General features: G+C 39.4%; 1 protein-coding gene across 1 annotated transcript in view; it reads right to left on the bottom strand.

Annotated features, from left to right (window-relative positions):
• The window catches only part of thsd7ab (thrombospondin, type I, domain containing 7Ab), a 226,585-nt gene that overhangs the window by 86,447 nt on the left and 126,256 nt on the right, over positions 1 to 13,882 (bottom strand). Inside the window, exons 9-13 of the mRNA XM_088084662.1 lie at positions 10,921 to 11,036; positions 9,069 to 9,204; positions 8,683 to 8,786; positions 4,885 to 5,079; positions 1,444 to 1,710 (exon numbers count right to left, since the gene is read on the bottom strand). Of these exons, the coding sequence (XP_087940788.1) occupies positions 1,444 to 1,710; positions 4,885 to 5,079; positions 8,683 to 8,786; positions 9,069 to 9,204; positions 10,921 to 11,036 (818 nt within the window). The remainder of the gene's footprint in view (positions 1 to 1,443; positions 1,711 to 4,884; positions 5,080 to 8,682; positions 8,787 to 9,068; positions 9,205 to 10,920; positions 11,037 to 13,882) is intronic.

Consider the following 13,882-nt stretch of genomic DNA (forward strand, 5'->3'; position numbering starts at 1 on the left):
CCAGAACCAACTTCGTGAGATGTGAAACAGAGTTTCATTTAATTAGATTTTCTTTTTCAGTGCCTGAATGGATTCTTAACAACTGAAAGTCAAATAAAAATTACTCAGTCATAATCCATGAGTTTCTGTTCATTGATCCGTACACAAAAAAAATCTATAAGAGCTACACTGTAAAGATTTAGAATTTTATGCACAGGTGTATTTGATAAAACATTGTTTACCTTGTTACTGAGGCAATAGGACAATTAATAATGAAATTGATTTCAGGTAATATCTTTCAGACTAATGGCCTCAAAATCTTCAGAATAATAACATTTTTGCAGCAGGCGGTAAAGCCCCAAACAAGAGCCAAAGAGCCAAACTCTAAGTTTAATACCATGTGTGCTATTAGTGTAATTCTCCTAATACTGTGTCTATAATAAACATACATAATGCACCATCAACAGCTCAAAAAAAATTGCATTTAATTTTTCACTGCTGTGAGCACAACAAACAAAAACCCATTAACCTCCATGGAGCCATGGCTCAGAGGAAGATATGTCAAAACCTGAACAAATGACCTTTTTGTCAGACCTACACATTTTAGCTTGTAGGCCTCATCTGGGTTGTCCGAGCTTTGACCTCTGCAGACTTTCTCCCTTACCAATGCACATCGAAAGTAGGTGAAGTTTTGCCAGAAATTCCTACTCTGCCTCAGCCAAACTTGAACTAATAAAACAAAACTTTTTCCATGGCTAGATATTTCTAGAGATGTATTTTGGATGAATCAACCCTTTCACAAAGCAAAAACCTCTGTGATTAAAACAGGATTCATACATTTTTACCAATACATTTCCATGACTGTTTCATGACTTTTCCATGACCTTGAACTAAATGTTCAACACATTACATTCTCTGAAATGACTATTGATACTCCTCTTTGGTTCTATTTCATTACTATATAATAGGTTTTCTAAAAAGATGTTATTTAAAAAAGAGGAGGCATGTCAATTATTTTTTAGCAACTGGGTAGAAAGTAATGTCTTTTTTTATTTTAACTTTCAGCAAAGGGCATACAAATTTAAATGACTTTATTTTGTATTTATTTTACCATTGACTTTTTAAGAAAAAATTTGGGCTGATTTTTTTTAAAATACCAAATTTTAAAGGTTACATTGTGGTGATTCTTTCTTATTTTTAAGCAATTTGAAAAAAAAGAAGATAGAAGAAGAAGAAAAGATTTCCTGGTGATTTTGGAAACACATTTCAGCCACAATTACGTCATTTATCACAGCCAGAAAAACAGAATTTCACGACTTCACCAAAACTTTCATGGTACATTTAGTTTTCCAAAACTTTTTTCCAGGCCTGGAAATCGCTATTTAAAACTCTTAAGACTTTTCCAGGTTTTTCATGACCTAGCGAACACTGGTAAACCTTACAGTGACACACACATGTACTCACCGTGACTGTTGCAGCGTGACGTCTCCACCAGCCGGTTGTCCTGGTCGTAGCACACCATGGCCTGGTAGCGATAGCCCTGTCCACACTCCTTGATGTCTCCCTGGACCTTCATCCCCAGGACGCTCTCCACTCGGCCGGCCTCGGGCAGGATGCAGTCTGACCAGTTCCCCACTGGCTGGGCATTGTACTTGTCACAGGGGCAGTACTGGGTCTCACTCAAAGGGTACATTTGCGTGTTCTTGCACTTGTCTTTCTTCTTGCTCCTCCCTGAGGGACACAGAGGGACATGAGATGACCACGATAGCTTTAGGAGAGGTGACTCCACATGTCTGCTGCTGTTTCTGGATTTCTGTCTCCATAGTAACTTTGAGTCTCATTATATTTGAAGCTACTTTCAAGGCCTTTGGGATAGTTTGGGATGGTGACCTCACTGAAAATGTCTGGATGACACAGGAGTTGCTGTCCCCGCATCTGTGTGGGATACATGCACAGGGAGGACAGCAACTCCTGATGATAGATTAGACTGGCAAAAATGTTTCAAGCAGAGTGCTCTTTTATTCAAACGGCTTGACAGCTTTTTTTGTTTTTTTTTACCCTCAGACGAATCAAGCGTCGTTAATCATAAATCACTGTGCAAAGAAAACTTTTTTCTTGTGGCAGCCCGTCATCAGGAGTTGTTTGCCATGCTAATAAGGAGATTCAGCTTTGATGACTTTCTTTTTTAACTGCTTGTCCTTACCTGCAAATGCCAATGTCTCCAACAAGCTGGTTTGACTGCAAATTTTGTTTTATGCATTAAAATAATTTCAGCTAAGGTAAACCAAATTCATACAGCATTAGGGCCGCAGCTGGTTGTTGCTAATTGCATCTAAAAAGCAAATTGCTGTGCAGCATGCTATAATCTGTCCGTAAAGGTCATAGTGACTAACAGGCAGCAGAAGTGTATAAATGCAAAACATTTTGCTCATCATCTTAACTTCCCACTTCAAGGACGCTGAATTTGTGTTGTCTTGGTATTGTTTTGGACCAAGAAAAGATTACTAAGATAAACAAGAGAAAAAAGACAACTCTGACATACATACAAAAATACAAAACACTTTTGTATGTTGTTCCTCCAGCCCGCACTGTCTTTGGTGAAAGTGCTTTTAGAGTTTTTGCTCCGTCATCTTGGTGTCAGCTGCAGAGTCACCCTAAACTAGACTCTGTTATCAGACTGGGAGATTTTAAAAACCTTTTTTAAAGACCTTTTGAACACTGAATGCACCATGTCTCCTCGCTGAACAATGCTAATTGTCTGTTAGTTTTAAGTTTGCTGCTTGTTGCGTGTGTGTGAATTTTTTTGCTGTTTGTTTTAACTTTTGCTGTTGTGTTTTTGGTCTATTTGTTCTGTTATGTGAAATTCGTCTTGCTGATGTCTTGACCAGGACTCCCTTGGAAAAGACATTCTGAATCTCAATGGGACTATTCCTTGTTAAATAATGTTTAATAAGTTCAATAATTTTTTTTTTTTTTTTTAAATAGTAACAGGGGTCCATAAGGGGTTGGCCAACATCTACCATACTGCTGATACTTAGAGCTGGGCAATTTATCAATATTAGATCAATATTGTGATACAGGACAAGATACTGACTAAGATTCAGGATATCCAAGACAAAAAAAAAGAAAAAGTGGTATTGGTAATAGTTATTGGAAAAATGTGTGTTGCCCTGTCTGGTTTTAATGGCCGCATACATTAAAGTCTGAACTACTATTATAGCGGTTCTATTGTTTGCCTTTACACTTAGTCATTATATCCAAATTATTGATGTTTATTCATCAGAATGTGATTGTGTAAATATTTTGTGCAAGCACCAAAAGTCACCCCTCCACAATATCGTTGCAATATCCACAGAGGTATCTCTTAAAAAAATAACGTAATAATTGATTCACTCCTTACTGCCCAGCCCTACTTATAAGCTGTCGACAAGTATAAACAAGGCAAATTTAAGACTTTTAAGGACCTTTTTGATATGATTTTAAATCTAATTTGATCCCAAAGGTGTGATGGAAATACAAAAACTAAATTACCAAGTGAATGCATTGATGGCACTTCTAAGACAAGAGTAAGGTAAAATGACACCGATAATAGTCTCAAGAGGTGTACTGTTACTGCTACTACTACTACTACTACTACTCAGGTAGTGTACTTAAAGGTCCAGTGTGTAGGATTTAGGGACATCTAGCAGTGAGGCTGCAGATTGCAACCCAGTGAGACTTCTCTCGAACTACGGTGGCCCACACAAAAAGCCCGTGTGTTGAGCCGGTGTTTGGTTTGTCTGTTCTGGGCTACTGTACAAACATGACAGACTGCGGAGGAGTCTGCTCTGCTCTGTATGTACCAAAAAGTATCAAAAATGGTTCTTACTTGTAGGTGATTTTTAACTAGTGAGAACATAGTTATAATTATTATGTGCCATTTTTGCCAACAGATGCCCCTAAATCCTGCACACTGGACCTTTAAGTAACATTCTGAGTTACATGTACTTTACTTGAGTATTTCTATTTCTCCTACTTCTTCTCCTACTATTCAATGCAAACTTATTGCGTGATCTGCAGTAAATGTGTAGAGGGCTGAAAAGTGTCATTGTGTACATACAGGTGCTAGTGTTTTCCTCCGGTTAAAATGCATGCTTAGGGCGGTTTAGGTAGGAGCAAACACATACTGAGGGGGAAAACTGTCCTCCAAACAGTCTTTGAAATTTTCTCAATGACGTGAAAAACATTTAAGACCCATGTTATCTGAACTGAGGACAATTTAATACTTTTTTCCACCTTTTATCACTAAATACAAGACATTTTGAGACTTTCTAAGGACCTGTGATAACTTTTGCCAAATTTAGATGTAGGATTATGGAAAAACTACTATATAAATTTCCTGATTTAAATCTTAAATTAATTAAACCACTTAGTCAAAAAGAGTCTAAACCCATTACATGACCTCTTAGCTGTTTTATACATAAATGGGTCGAAAGATTTCACATCAGTGGACTATAAAAGCTTTTCACGTTCACTTTCTCACAGTTTAAAGTTGACTTTTTTCCCCCGGTAACCTCTTGTAGAGGTGCCATAATGCATTGCAGCACTCTTGTCATTTTGCTTTTATGACTGTGATGCACAGTGCAACTGTCTGGGGACACCCTGATGGATAACAAAAGGCTGAAGAGTTGTTTCAGATTTGTTGCTTTAATCCCACTGGAGCATTTAGCGTGCGAGAACTATCTGAACAGATTTACGACCTTGTGTTTAACTTTACTGCTCGTCTCTTGGAGCGCTGCCCACCAACATTACCCCCTAAACTGCCTGGTGCCTCACCAACACTTTAACTACAGCGAAAATAAGCTTGTCTGAAAAGTATTTAAAACAACAGCGTGTTGTTTGTGGGTTGGCTCTTTCTGCTCTCACCTATCAATGTCCTCTTTCTGGTGCGGACCCCCACACAGTCAGCTGTGCAGGACGAGAACTTGGACCAGTTGGTCAGCTGGCAGTCATCCTGGCAGGGGAGCTGACAGCGCTGAGTGATGGCGGGCATGGCCTTGGCGAATTTCAGGCACTCGCTGATGTCGGCCTGCGTCCCGTCCAGCTGGCGACAGGACACAGCTGAAAGAATTAGAGGAAGACAGGTCAAAAATGCGTCATTAGAGCATGTAGGAGGCCATAAAGTGTTTTATCTTTTATTGTTTCGACTGACTGATTGGTTGTCATAGCAGGTATTGAAAAGTGTAAGAAAATTATGTATGGTAACAAAAGAGGAAGCTGCAAGCACTGATCATACTGTGTATACAAGTGTGAAGTACTTCTACTTCTACTTTCAAATGTTTATTAAATGCTTCCTAAGTCTCCTACTTTGATACAAATGATATTAAGGGAGAACTGATTATCGGCCTGGTCGATTATTTGGGCCGATATTTGTCATTTCATCATCATGTTTTATTTTAATGATCGCTGATAAAATTAATTCATTAAAAAGTGCAAGGAAAGTGTCAGCATGGGAGGAACTTTTACTGTGTAAAACCTCAGGGAGATTTTTTTAAAATTAATTATTTATTTACATTTTCACTGAACTTTATGAAATTAAAGTTGCTGGGAACTTGCTGTATATGATGTTGAGAGTTTCAGTTTTGATTAAACATTTGCTACAGGCATTTAAACAGTTTTGTGTCGGAGTTTGTTATAGTCCAAATTCTTTTTTTTTATATAAACATTTTTTATTACTTTCAAAATGACGGATTTTCTTTTTTTTTTTTTTTTGTCAATGCATATCTTTCCCAAATAACGGTTAGACAACAGCACAACTGTATACAAAATAACTAAACCTATTTCCACCTTTTTTTAAATTTTCTTTGTTTTGATGTAAATGAGAAGATGGGAAACAATAGTAAACAAATGTTTGACATGTAACAATCCCCCTCCTCCTCCCACTACTCTCACAGCTTCAACTGAATTAGACACGATCACAAAAGACAAAAAAACATAAATACCTAAAGCACGACAAAGCAAAAACAAACAAATAAAAGCAGCGAGGGTGATGTCTTTCTGGGTCGGTTTAACTTCATGGGAATAGTTCCAGTCAATTTTGAGGAGAGACAAGTGAGCTCACCGGCGCTGAACACTCGGCAGAGAGAAATAAATTGATCCAAAATAAAATGAAATTGTTTGCCTTATTTTATTGTGTTTAATCTTTTCAAGTTGCAAACACTCATTGAATCTCTCATCTAATGCACATAAGACAGTAGTTCAGTGGACTTCCAGCCCCTGAGAATCAAATGTTTGGAAACTAGGCTGGAGAAGGTTTAGGCATCTTTTTGGATATTATTTTCATCAGCAGCAGCCACATCACTGAAATACTGCTTATGTGTAACTACATCTATAAGGGTCCCAACACATTTTCATGGACAAAATTTTAAAACTTTTCCATGACTTTTCAAGGACCCATTATAAAAAAAAATCACAAAAACTCTTGCCAAACATGCTTTGTCTCTTGAAAATGAAGAAACCTGCGTGATGGAAAACAAAATATCACCAGCAGTCGGTCGGGAGGTTTGCTGCTCACTAACTTTATATTTGAGCATATAATAACCTCCCATAGAATCAAAAATGAGATGTAACATGCTGCTCTGTGAGCTTTATTTGGGCTGATTGGTGGATTTTCTTACCTTTGGACAAAACCAGGTTAGCAGTGCCCTCTACTTCCAGATAATGCTAAGCTACGCTAACAGACGGCTGTCTCACATAAAGAAAGACAAGCACTCATGCTCACATTCACACTTACAGGCAATTTTGGAGTCCCCAGTTAACCTAACCTGCATGTCCTCAGACTGTCAGAGGAAGCTGTAGAACCTGGAGAAAACCCACGCTGCGGGAGAATCCAGCTAACCACTGCAACACTGTGCCTCAAACAATTATTAAAAGGGCATATGAATGCAGATCTGCCTTTCTGCAATAGCGAATGTTTACATAATGTTATTGCTATCCCACTGATTCAGTATTGCACTTACATATATTTGATTGACAGCACTTTACAGTAATTTTCTCAGACAATATGAAGCTCCTCCAGAGCCACAAAACACATCATCCAACTGTTTCCACAGGCTGCACAATACTCCCTGTTACTACTAAAATGACTTTGATGTGTAAAATCGCCGTATTGCCACTTTAAGTACAGTAAGAGATCCAAATACCTCTTCTCCCACTGGTGAGCAAGGTAACATCAAACAGGCATTTAAAGAGGGCAACTAAAGAGTCGATGAAAAATAGCTCAGAAGTCTATAATTCAGATTACATCTCACGGGGGCTAAACAACAATTATAAGCAGAGCAGACAGAAAAGCATCTCTACCTCAATCGTTTTGAAGCCCACAAGTCAATTTGTGTTGGCTTGCATCACCCGCATCCTTTGTTCTTTCAATAAAGGGTATTACTTGTGTTGCTGCAATATTTCATTTTCCCGTGATGCAGACATTCTGCAGGGCTGTACCTTCATAGAGAAATCAATCTCTAAGCACATTTTTGCTGAACCCCCCGAGGGCTCTGCTATTGGTTTGGAAAGCCTCCGTCTGGTGGAGTGTTAGGTCAGGACTTATCTTGTGTGTGTGTGTGTGTGTGTGTGTGTGTGTGTGTGCATATGTGTGTGTGTGTGAGGGAGGAGCACATGCTCTCAGTTGTTCTGTGTGTTTAATAGTGCTACTACAGAGTTTTTTTTCCCCTCTAAGGAAAACCTCTGTCCAGGTAAACAGCACAATACGCAGTCAGAAATAAACGCAGAGCAGAATGGACAGTGTGTCTTATTCAGTTTGATTCACTGACAAAAGGATTTATGCCATTTAAAAGTGTCAGAGGGGTGAAAACATGTGGAGAAGAGTCTGGACATTAGGTGTCACATGGTATCAAATCAGTGAGAAAGCTGCACAGGATGTGGAACAGTGTGCTGCGTGTGTTTAAAGTGGCACCTTAAAGCATTTTCATGAATAAATTGATTCTTCCATCCATTAATGTAAGCCAGCGAAGACGAAACAGAAATATAAGCACTAATAATGGCCCTCTATAGGAGCTGGAACATAATGAAATTGATCATTCTGCGTGACCCCCTGAAATTGAATTTTTATGAAAGCCTCAAAGGACCACATGGTACATCCATCCTTTGTGCAAAAGGCAAGAGGAAATATGCTTTCAAAGTGGGAGAGCCACGACTGCTTTAAAGCAAGCGTCACTTATGCGTGAAGCCCATAAGAACAGGAGTTTGGAGTTGTATGCTATAGGCGAGGTGCAACGTCTGCTCCTAAATTTCAACAGGAGACATTTGATTAAAATTGCATGACAAGAGCCTGAGGTGAAAAAAAGCCAGCAGTGAAACAACCCAAACTGTCAAACGAGTCTCAAGAGGCACATGATGAGTTGAGAACACATTTCCTTCCCAAACTCAGGAGGATTACAAAAAAATAAATAAATAATGACAAAAAGAAATCTCTTGTTAATGTTTTTAAGTAAGTCTCAGCCTCAGTTTGTGTCGAGTCTCGTAAGTGGGAGGATTTGATTTGTGTTTTAAGTAAATTAGCCTTCCCTTTAAACCCTGGCTCATCCATCTGCTGCCTCGTGGCCGGGCTCCAGATGCACCGAAATGAGTAAAAATTTAATTTAAGGTGATTAGGAACGGTTCAATGAAGATGTGGAGGGATTCTGGAGATGAAGAGATTGGTTTCTGTACCTCTTGTTTGAAGTCCTGGTCCACAGGTCTCCTGCGCACCGGGACGGTCCTGTCTGAGGAACCACGGGACGAGCTGGCACTTCCTCCATTTGTGTGTTTTCCACCTGGAATAAATCAGGACAGTACAGCTATATCAATGCAACTACAGTGTTCACTATTACTCCAACACTGCAACATACAGTCAATATTTCACGGACATCTGTATGTAGGGCTAAACTGTTTGTGAAAAAAATCTAAGAATTTCTTGCAATTTGCAGGACATTAGTTGCTCATTGACTTTTTTTCCAATTTTTTTGAAAGAAATCATTCCCTTTTGGTGAAGTTTCTACGGTTTTAATACTTACGAAAGGTGTCTGAGCATTATCAGACCACTGTGATGCTTTTACCTGAATCCCGGGCAGATTTTGGGGGCCTCACACTCCCTCTCCTCCTCCAGCACCTCTGGACAGTCCTGTGCTCCGTTGGACGGCAGCTGGATGATAAGCCGTTTTCTTGATTGCTTTCTCTTCACGGCGTTACCGGCTGAACAGACACACACAATTATTGAATTAAAATAAGATACGTCTGCTCGGGGAAGTGATGAGAAATGTCAAAATGAGAAGCCAGGCTGCTCTGTTAATAGTCCTTGAAGAATGGACTTGGAGACTACTTTTGCCAGATCTAATTGGACAGCTATCGAAGACAACGCGCACGTCTGATTACTTGCAGTAACAAGCCAACAACGATGATGTAGAAAAATCCCATTAGACCTTGGAATTGACTCAGATTAAATTTATGGTGTTTACATGTGTGGAGATGCCCTCAAGTAGTTCATTAAGAGGAAACGAGCCTCCGGATAGTCCTGAACCCCGCTTTAAACCTTTGCATGTGGGTGGTGTAACATTCCCAGCACAAGGTGAAGATATCAATAGCACCAAATTAAAATGCAAAGCCACTGGTGCAGCACGCTCAGACTGAAGAGATTTATACCCCCGTGTCACATGAAGAGGTCATCAAAATATGGACGGTAATGATTTTCAGATGTAAATCAATTTAATGTATTTGCCACCGCTCAACAGCTTGGGCAACGGCTGCCTGACAAAGGTGACCTCCTTCCAGCATTGTTTTTCTCTCACAGCATGTAAACAACAACTCGACGACACTCGCTGACACTTTTAGCCACGGGCAAGTCGGCTCGCCGGGCGCCCTAAAAGAGGTCGGCCCAAAGGTTGTCTTACATGCCAGTCTGTCAAATTAATTACGTGTAACGAGACGTAAGTGCAAGTGTTTATGTGGCGGTTAATGTGTGCGGCTGTGTGCTGTCAGTCTCACACTGTCAGTTTAAACTGGCTTCTCGGGTCACTACAAAAATATATACTTTTGGGTATTTGCATACAATTCAACAAGTTTTCTTGTCATTTATCATATTAAAGTTTATTACTGCAGCCTGACGCCGTTAGAAATCTGGCTCAAAAACACCATTTTCTTAATTAACTAATGTCAGAGTTCCTACACAGTTTCTATTTTAAAAACAGCTAGATGTTCAATATATAAATAAATGGTTTTAAATCCAGCTGTTGACATGTTATTTTCTGACAATGTATGCAGTTATGCTGCCAAATAATTGTCATAATATTGTAGAAAAGTCTGATGATTTTTAACTGTTAAAAAACACGTTTGTTTTTCTTTTCACTTTCTTGGTTGGAGAAGAGGGTCAGAAATCTAGTTCCCCGCCATCAATTTCTACTCCTCCCAATACAGTTTTATTTATCAGCGGGAAGTAAATCTGTCTATCATCATCTATCTATCAAGAGGAAGTAAACTAACGGCTCAAATTATTTATCCTTTGTGTTAAATGATTAGTATATTGCCTTTGGTCTGTTTTATTAACAGGAAACAGAAATTAGTTGAAAGAAAGAAAAACAATTTAATTTTAAGTGTCTGTGAAGCACAAAATGGCAGCAGCTGTATTCGGTATATTTCAGCTTCACTTAAGCAGCGCGGGGGTTAGTGGTGATGCTTGTCCATCTTTATAAACAGTCTATGATCCACACCTGGAAATCACTTATCTAAATTCCATACTTTTCCATACTGACTGTAATGTAAAATGAACAAAGACAGACTGAAAACTTCATTAAAAATGAAATTACATTGCAATGGGCCGTTTAGTTTTTCAGCAATCTGTAAGAAGCAGCATTAGTTCACATGAGCTGAGACATCTCTCCTTGCAGGAGATTAGGAGGTTTTTTTTCACCGTACCTGCGTCACAGGTAACAGGGCACGGAGTCCAGTCGCTGAAAGGAGTCATGATGCAGTCTTTCTTGCAGGGCAGCTGACACGGTCGCACAGTGCTGGGGCGAGGGCCGTCTGGACACCTAGGCAACAAAAGCACACAGCAGGACTTTAAGGTAACACCGCTGGGAACTCTTTACACATTCACCAAAACACAACAGCAAACCGTCTGAAAACCTCAGGGGCACAAAAAAACTGAATTATGTCGATACGCAGAAGCAGACTGTTGCTCAGTGGATTTCCGACAAAACAATTACTATGACTCATGACCCACAGGTATGAAAAAAAATACTTGTTTAGGAAAAGTATCAGACGAGAAGAAAAGAGCTCTTTTCAAATCATCAGGTGCTGAACAAAAACACTGTTACACCTCCCCGACCCTTTGGCCTCAAACCTGTCTAAAGACCAGATAAAAGCTGGTTTTGATTTCTGGTCATTTTCACACTGCAGGCTGTTTTCATCTTTGTTTCAGCATCCTTCACAACTTGGTCAGGAAAGGATATCCTGTGATGCTGCTCAGTATGCTCACATTAAATTCTAGTGTTGGTTAAAGGCACTTTACCACTGACAGGAAGCAACACTTTAAGTACAGCGTGTGCAAGATGAACATGTAGCCAGAGAAAATCAACACATTTGTGAAAGCCACTGCACACTGAGACCATAAAAATATATGATCATGGCTCTTTTATTACTGTAATTTTACGATGTTTGTCTGTTCTGTACACATGATATCTATTGCATGTCTGAGGGATCCTTTCTCTGTTGCTCCTCCTCAGGTTTCTTGTATTTATTCCCTGGTTAAACTGGCTTTTTGTGGTTTTTCTGAATCTGAATTGAGGGTCTATGGAAAGAGGATTCTGTATACTGAGAAATTATGAAGCCCCTCAAGGAAAAGTTGTGATAACAGGCTCTATAAATAATATTGACTAGACTTGACTATTGACACAGATAAGAGTAACATGTTTCAGTCATTGCTTACTGACACGTTTTCCTGATATAAGATCATTGAACATATTATGTACAGATTAGGTGCTCACTAGGCGAGTTTTCATTACATTTTTGGGAAAAACTTCAGCATATTTTCAAAATGTCGATAAAACACAATTGCAAGATGACTGTATTATTATTGAGCAAAGCTATGCAACTTCTCTTGCGATGAGAGTTTTTTAAAATTGACATGTTTTCATTAGGGTGTGTTTTATATTTGCAATCTCAATTTTTGCAATTTGAGGGTTAATGGAAACTGCTTAATATTCGGTTTGACCTTTCTGGACAAAGACCTGCTCCCTGTGTAGATATAATTGGCTCATTCTAAGGAAACAAAACCACAACAATTATTATTTTCAGGTGATTGCACACTAAGAAAATCATACTTACTATATTCTATTCCAATATATCGCCCTAAATCCTGCACACTGGACCTTTAACTCACTCCGCTCTCTCTTGTGGAACTTAGAGCAAAGTGGTTTAAAACTGATGAATATGATTTTAAACGCTTACAGATTGAACTCCTGACAAACCATAATAGAAATAATGAAAAGCGTTGTTAATCTTGTTTTACTGAGAACCTGCAGGTTTGATATCAGCCTTCTGCTTACTGGAGTGCTTATATAAAAATAAATTGCTTTTCCATCTGTTCTATATATACTTTGTATTTAGATCTTGCAGATTTCTGTGCTCTTTTTATTTTTGCCTTCACGCTGCATTCTCTGCCAGGTTTCCCTTCATAAAGAGCCTCCTGATCTCTGCAGTCGTTAAAAATAGGTTCATATATATATATATATATATATATATATATATATATATATATTTACATGGTAAAATCCTGGTTAGCACTATACACGGAGATTGTTTTGCAGTTTCAGGTTCATGGGTTGGATCTTAGCAGCCTCACGTCCCATTGAAGTGTCCTCGAGGCTACACACCTGTTTATTCACTTCTTTACAGGCGTGAACATCAGCTGAGGCTGAAAATGTAAAAGTGTCCTCCCCCTGCTGCATCCAGCTGCTGCTTTTTTTTTTTCTTTTTTTTTCTGGGGACCATTCACTTGTATGAAGACACCAGAGGATTTGTTCCGCTCGAGAGGGATTTAGCTCTGTCTATTGGTATTAAAAATAAATCTCTCCTTGTGTCGCTGTTACATTATTACATTTTCCCTGTGAGGCTCCCTATCGCTTCCCTGATAACACCATGCTAACGAGTATGGAACGCCCAGAGGAGAGCGCTCATTCTTAGCAACATTAAACCTGACCCAGATGATCCGTGTGTCAGCCATAGGATGAGGAAACAGAGCGGCAACACCCCCGCTGTGAGACCGAGGACGCAGCGTTGCAGTGATCAGATTTCAAGATGTCTTCCAGCAGGTCTATCTCGACCTATTTATCTCTGCCCGATGGTATGCACTGGGGACCTTAGGTGCTTAAATGACTTAAGATTAACCATAACCCTTGTTCGAAAAACCCCGGCTTGACCCCGTATTCTGTGCCATCAAAAGGATTATCACTCACTGATAGCAGAATCCAGTTAAAACAAGGGCTTTCTGTCCTGAGGCCGCTCTGCTAGTCTGCTGGTTTCACCCCCGAGGAGCTCTCGTGTGTCTCTTCGACAGAGAGAAGTACATTTTGAAGTGCTCATGTAGACTTGCTTAACATTTCCTGTGTACATTGTTCCGTTGGGGGAATACGACCACCTCTCCTCTATATCTTTCAAGCAGCGGGAGCCAGATGGCATACATCAGTCGTAAACTGGATGTGATTACGAAGGTTTTCATCAGGTTTTATTGCCCTAGATTGTGTCTAGAATAATTACATTCTGTATTCAAGCAACACCCAGATGGTTGGTGCGCCAAACCTCTCCAGTGATATTTATTAAAGCTTTAAAACATGGTTTATATCTCGAGCAGTCGCTATTTTAAATGTCAGGTGAATCC

Source organism: Plectropomus leopardus, chromosome 11 (genome assembly GCF_026936395.1).
Source record: "Plectropomus leopardus strain MGB_pleo_1.0 chromosome 11, ASM2693639v1, whole genome shotgun sequence".
Classification (NCBI taxonomy): domain Eukaryota; kingdom Metazoa; phylum Chordata; class Actinopteri; order Perciformes; family Serranidae; genus Plectropomus; species Plectropomus leopardus.